This window comes from Pteropus alecto, unplaced genomic scaffold (genome assembly GCF_000325575.1).
Source record: "Pteropus alecto unplaced genomic scaffold, ASM32557v1 scaffold109, whole genome shotgun sequence".
NCBI lineage: Eukaryota > Metazoa > Chordata > Mammalia > Chiroptera > Pteropodidae > Pteropus > Pteropus alecto.
Window position 1 is genome coordinate 521,871 of NW_006494608.1, and position 7,157 is coordinate 529,027.

Here is a 7,157-nt window from a genome sequence, read left to right on the forward strand (position 1 = left end):
AGAAGGGCTTGGCAAAAAATATTCAACAGGATGAAGAACCAGGATCTACAACTAAGAATATTTTATCCAGTAAAGCTATCATTTAGTTGAATCACAGGTAAAGAGCTTCTCGGGCAAAAATAGGCTAAAGGAATTTATCACCACCAAGTATTACAGGAAACGTTGGAGGGACTTCTTGAAGAAGAAAAAGCATGTATCAAAAACAGGAATAAAGAATGGTAACAATAACATTCCTATCAATAAGTAACTCAAATGGAAAAGAATTAAGTGCTCCAACTAAAAGATAGAGTGGATGAATGGATAAGAAAATAAGACCCCTACATGCTGCCTACAAGAGATTCACTTCAGATTAAAAGACACACAGAGACTAAAAGGAAAGGGATGGAAAAAGATATTGCTTTGATGGACCTAGAAGGAAAGTCAGAGAAAGATAAACACTATGCGATTTCACTTATATGTGGAATCTAAGGAATAAAGAGAACAAACTAATCAAAAACAGACTCACAAATATAGTGGACAATTTGGTGATAGACAGAGAGGAGGGGAGTTGGGGAGTTGAGAGAATGGGGAGGAGGGTTAAAGAAGTACAAATTAGTAGCTGATGGATGGTCATGGGAAAGGGGAGCATGGCATAGAGAATGCAGTTAGCATTAATACGTTGGCTAGGTGGAGGGTCAGGGGAGGGAGGAAGCAACTGGAGAGATCATTTTATGAACTATATAGATGTCTAACCAATGTACTGTATACTCAAAAGTAAATAAATTTTTAAAATGCAGGTTTGAAAAGAAATAATGTTCAATTTCATAAAATGTGTATAATACACAGATTGATAAGTCAATATGATATTTGCACACCCATAATCATAGAAGCATTATTCATAATAGCCAAAAGTTAGAAATAACCCAGTGTCAATCCATGGATGAATGGATAAACAAAATGTGATATATGCATAAAAAGGAAAATTCCTAACCTTTAAAAAGGAAGGAAAATTCTGATGTGCTACAACATGGATGAATCTTGAGGATATCATGCTAAGTGCAATATGCCAATCACAAAAGGACAACTACTGTATGATTCTACTTATATGAGATATTTAGGGTGATCAAATACATAGAGATAGAAAGTAGAATGGTAGTTGCCCGGAGCTGGGGGATGGGGGAATGGGGAGTTGTTTAATGGATATAGAATTTCAATTTTGCAAAATAAAGAGTTCTGGAGATTGGTCAGTCTCACAACAATGTGAATGTACTTAGCACTACTGAACTGTACACTTAAAAATGGTTAAGATGGTCAATTTTGTGCTATATGTATTTTACCACAATTAAAACTAAAAATTTAAATTAAAAAATCAACATACCTTTAGACACACATGCACAGTTATTTCTATCAGTTAAGAATTTCTGAATAATTTTTATTCCTTTTTTCCATTTCTGTATTGTATGAATTTTCTATATCAGACATGAATCAGTTTTACAAAAACCAGAAACCTACTTTCAAAATAAATAGAACTTCCACAGGTTTTCATTCTTTTGGAAAACATGGAAATGGTAGAGCCTAACTTTTAAGAAAATAGATTTTTAGGAAATAATAGAAATTGTCAACGCAGCCTGAGAATTTTGTCAAAAGCAATAAAAATTCATTGTCCCAGAGGTGAGAGGAAAAGTGGAGCTCTGGGCATCTTCTGTGCACTGAGGTTGCCACGGATCCTTGGCCAGACCTGGAGAGCCTGACCTTACTCACAGCTGAGGCCTGGTGTGAGATCTCCCCTGGAATGTGCTTTGCTTGGTGTCTGGTCAGCAAGGAATTTGCACTCTGTCGTTGACCGAGGGCTGGCCTGCCTGACTTGTCCTAGACATTTATTCTAGCACCTTATCTTGCTTGACCGCATCCCACGGGCACAGTTTGTGACAACTTCCTTCACTTCAATGCCAGGCTTTGATCTCACCTCCCAGGATCCAGTTTCTGTTGAATTTGGTCAGTCCTTTGGGTCTACAGTTATTACCCACACAGCATCTCAAGCCAATGACTCATTTGAACCCTGGCTGCCCTCTGAGTTTTAACCTTCTGGCTCTGTCGGGCTCCATGCCTTATATCCTATTTTCAATAAAGAACCTTACATCTTAACTATGCATATGTTCATGTAAACATACAAGCTGCTAGAGCATCATGAAAATCTTTTCCAAAAGTTCAAACAAAGCAGTATTTACATTTAATCCACATGGTATTTTGAAAAATGAATTATTACAGTTCTATTTTGTTTTTCATTAAATTAATATTTTCTGTTTTGCTTAAAGCGTTGTCAGCATAGTGCAATATCAGACTATGCCCTCAATTAAAAATATATTTTGAAACAGAAAAGAACAGAAAACACCAGAACAAACACATGTGTTCAGACCACCCAGAATGAACAAATGTTAACATTTTTTAATGATTGTTGCAAGCCTGGAATTCTCATTTTAAAATTAAATTGTACTTAGTCGTATAGGCAGAGCTAGCCTCAGGAAAACAATGAAATTGGCAGAGTTCCTCTCCTGCTGTCCCTGCCCATCCCTGGCAGGCGACTGACCAAGTGTTGTTGGCACTTGGTTCTGAAGTAGGCTATGCTGTGCCTCTCCCAGAACAGCTGTGCTGGCAGCTATTACCTAGCTCTAGATGGAACAGTGGGGTCTTCAACTATATTAGAAACAAGCCCTGGTTATGAGTCACGCAAAAAGTTCTAAGCAGAAAAAGGGAAGTTTATTAGAACAAAGGAAACTTAACAACTTTGCAGGGGGATCTTCAGGCACTGGGCCTCAGAAAAGAAATGTATCCAGGAACTGAACAGCTGTTTGAATCCCAGGCTGCTCCTGCTTCTCTCTGCTATATTCTTTGCTCTTACTCAATTCACATGTTGGAAACTAGCCTCCCACAGCTTCTGTGTTTATTTATGACATATCCAGAAACACAAAGAGATTGACTGGCAGAACTTTTTTCACAATTCCACATATCTCAGGGAAAGAAGCTATTTGTCCTGCCCTGTGTCAGGCATCCATCTCTGGCCTGGCCAACTCTGCTGAGTATGACCAAGCCATGTGTGCACATGTGGCTGCCAAGACCTCACCTCTGTCCTCTTGTGGATTCAGGGGCTGAGGGCTGTTCTCAAGAAGGAACATGCCTGTATATCTTCCAGAAGACAATCATGGCAATTTGGGAAGCACACAACTGGAGTTTCAGCAAAAACTAGGAATGACCCGCTAGGCTAAACACCTTAAACTTGGGAAAGTGCAAGAGGATGATGCTGATGGTGAGGAGAATACTGACCACCCTCGCAGGCAAACAGTACAAGTGTTTTGAGGGAGGTGGGTGGGTCTGTGGGACTGGATTTGTGTACGCACAAAAATTCCCATATTTATGAATGGACTACGCTCTGAAACTGCTGCTGCTTTTATATTCCTTCCATGAATGTTTAGACTCTGATGTGCCAGGGACTTGATGAGAAAACAGTGACAATCTGACCCTAAATTCCTCCAAAGGGTTTGATGTGAATCTTACATGTATATTTAAGAGGCTGGCTCCATTTTTGAGCAATATGAAATAAAAGGAACACTTACATTTCTGTCTACATACATTCTTACTTCTAAATGTCTGTGTTTGGGTTTAGCCTTATAAGCCATTTCATATATTTTCTGGAATATCAGGCTAGATATATCTAAATGTATAAAATGTGGCCATGTATATACTTTTGTACCAGCTCATAGAAAATGGAAGCATAATGCCAACAGTAATACTGTTTTGACTATATAGACAGTGATCATTTATGATACTTTTTCCCAAAGGATGTAATTTCTAAGCTCAGACTTGGGATGGACAACAGGCATCCCTCATGGGTGCTGTGGAGTAGAGATTTATATACCACCGATAGTTTGCGTTGGCTATCTTTAGTTGCTCATTAAAAGCCACTTCTCTAAGCTCTTCCACCCTTAGGTGTTGCATATTTCACTTTTTGAGGTCAAGGCTGCAACCTTACTTTGCTCAACCAGCAGCATGGCCTAAGTTTTGGGTGGACAATCAAACACATAGAAATTCAGTGTCTTCACTCAACACCAAAATTTCTTAGCTTCAAGAATGACAGAGGACTATTGACAACACAGTATGCAAGGTGATCATGGAGAGGTCTGCTGACTCTCAGCACAGCCTAGGAATAGGGTGTGCACAAGGGCACAAGAAATGAGGCAGAGAGCATGTAGACAAACTGCATGGGAAGCCAGTCACTCTGGGATCCCTTCAACTTTTGCCCTGGCTTGTCTCAGCCTCCTTCCAGTATGTGAGGGGTTCCCATTCTCAGCACAGCTGTACCTCCTCATCAAAGCCCTCATGATTGAAAGTTAAGACAATGAGGCACAGGTGTCTGATCCATCCTCAATGAGTTCTTGTCCTACATTCAGTATACACATCCCTGTAATTCCTTGACTTAGTGCAGCAAAGAGAACTCATCCAAGCCAAGAGTCAAATCCTCCTGCGTCCCTCTATCTAAAAGATAGATTACAAGCCACCTGTTAACCCAGGACCAGGTCTTTCTCATGTTTGTATCCTAAGGACAGAGTCTGGCATATGGTACTAGATAAGTAATTGTCCAGTGAATATTCAGTTTTGAGCTCTGAGCTTTGATTAGTTCTTATTTGGGTTGTTTGTATATCTAGTGTTTATAAATAAGTAAATAAGGAAAAGATTGCCTACAAGCAAAACTATTTGTTTTGTATTTTTAAGAGTAATTTATATCAAAGGCTTTTGGCTTTTGTACTGGTAAAGCCATGATAATAGTAACTTAAAGTCCTGAACTATTCTCTTTTAATCTGTCTTTCAGATTGTTTGAATATATTTTGCTCTATAAAGATGGAGTGATGTTTCAGATTGAACAAGCCACCAAACAGTGCTCCAAGATCATCCTGACGGACCCCTGGGACCCTCTTGACATTCCCCAGAACTCTACCTTTGAGGACCAGTACTCCATAGGCGGGCCACAGGAGCAGATTACTGTCCAGGAGTGGTCTGACAGAAAGTCAGCAAGATCATGTAAGGGTTCAAAAAAGTATGGGAGGGCTGCATCTCAGGAAGCATGATGGGAAAAAATATTTAAGTCCATTAAGGAAAATAGCTGTTAGGGAAATTTATAAGCTTAATTGAATTGTTTAAAGCCCCACCCCCTGCCCTGCTGACATCCCCATGTGTACTCAGCTAGTTGTGTAGCACTAGGATCTAAGCATCATATTTGATACACCTCAGCCTTCTAGAACTACTGGTACCTTTCTGCCACATTAGCTCTTATAAACCTAGCCTTGATTCTGTCACTTAATGATCTCTCATCCCCCTCAGAGACCAGTGACAGGGAAGGTATTCGTCTAAGGCACACATTAGAATTGGGGGCTTCCTTTTCCTTCCCCCACATTACTTTCTAAAGTTTCAGTCACCAGATTTACTTCCATTATTTTGAGTGTTTGCTTTTATACATAGATGTGAGGCTCTTCTCTGTTCTACTGCCAACACACCTACCCCAAGACTGTCAAAAACAGGTTTATATACTGTAGGAAACAGTATGGCAGCTCACCCGAAAAAAATTAAGTATGGAATTACCATATGACTCAGCAATTGCACTTCTCGGTATATACCTAAAAGAATTGAAAGCAAGGGATCAGAGAGTTGAACATCCATGTTTATAGCAGAATTATTCAAAATCATCAGAAGGTAGAAACAACCCAAGTGCCCATCAGCAGATGAATGGATAAACAAAATGTGGTATATTCATACAGTGGAATATTATTTAGCCTTATAAAGGAAGGAAATTCTGACACATACTACAGCATGGATGAACTTTGAGGACATTATGCTGAGTGAAATAAACCAGTCACTAAAGGACAAATACTGTTTAATTCTACTGATATGAGGTACCTAGAGTAATCAAGTTCATAGAGACAGAAAGTAAGGTGGTGGTTGCCAGGGACTGGGGGAGGGGAATGGGGAGTTAGTGTTTAATGGGCATAGAGTTTCAATTGGGGAATATGAACAAGTTCTGGAGAGGGTGGTAGTGATGGTTACACAACAATGATGTCAATGTACTTAATGCCACTGAACTGTACTTAAAAATAGTTAAAATGGTAAACTATGTATATTTTACCACAATAAAAAAAAAAGGCATTTTGCCTTTTTTCTATATTAAAAAGTCAACTTCCTTTACTCTTATAGATGAAACCTGGATTGGCATTTATACAATCAAAGATTGCTATCCTGTCCAGGAAACCTTCACCAAAAATTATAGTGTGTTATTGTCCACACGGTTTTTCGACATACAACTGGGCATTAAAGACCCCTCGGTGTTTATTCCCCCAAGCACGTGCCAGACAGCCCAGTTGGAGAGGATGAGCAAGGACTGCGCCTGGTAAGCCTGTGAATGCAGAAGTGACAGCATAGAACGTCAGATGCCGGGGGCCTTCACTCAAAAAGGATTTGAGATTTGAGAGATAAGAATCTTCTTTGGAGATATATCATAATTTTAGGAAGATAAACATTGATGGGGGTTTTTCATACACATGATCTTTACTCCTCAAGCTATGTGGTAATATGAACTGAAGAGATGAACATGGGGACTTCGTGTAGCCTATATGGGTGCTGTGCTTCCTGCATGTGCCGGTATATACGAAGTGCAGTGGTTTACTTACTGAGGGTCAGTGGGAGCAGTTTGCCTTGGCAGAGAGGAATGTTTTATTACTGATATTACTGAAAACTGTCAGATTGCATATAGTAACAGTGAAAAGTAGAACAATTTTGGTCAGTTTAACTATTAATTTTTAAGTTCTCTACAGATTATGATCCTTTGATTGCCTACACCGGGGTGGTGACACTGCTCCCTCTGCACCATGCCCCCATGCTTCCTTCATTACTGACTGACAAAGTGATCCCTTGAAATTCCTTCCAGACTTAAGAGCTTTATAGCATGAACCTATTGATGTAAACATTTTTGGAGGAAATGAAAGGCTATAATACAAAGTAATTATTCCACTAAAGAGACATTTTAAACAAGAGAGTTTGAAAGTTTTCATTTTCTCTGGGTAAGCAAGCATGTGCCATTATATGTGTGCTTCCTTTTTTCTATGTAAGAGTATTGATATTTGTGCTGAATCATC

General features: G+C 39.3%; 1 protein-coding gene across 1 annotated transcript in view; it reads left to right on the forward strand.

The window, feature by feature from the left end:
• EPDR1 (ependymin related 1) overlaps positions 1–6,416 on the forward strand; it is a 32,885-nt gene extending 26,469 nt beyond the window's left edge. Inside the window, exons 2-3 of the mRNA XM_006925333.1 lie at positions 4,844–5,052; positions 6,220–6,416. Of these exons, the coding sequence (XP_006925395.1) occupies positions 4,844–5,052; positions 6,220–6,416 (406 nt within the window). The remainder of the gene's footprint in view (positions 1–4,843; positions 5,053–6,219) is intronic.
• The last annotated feature ends 741 nt before the right edge of the window (positions 6,417–7,157 follow it).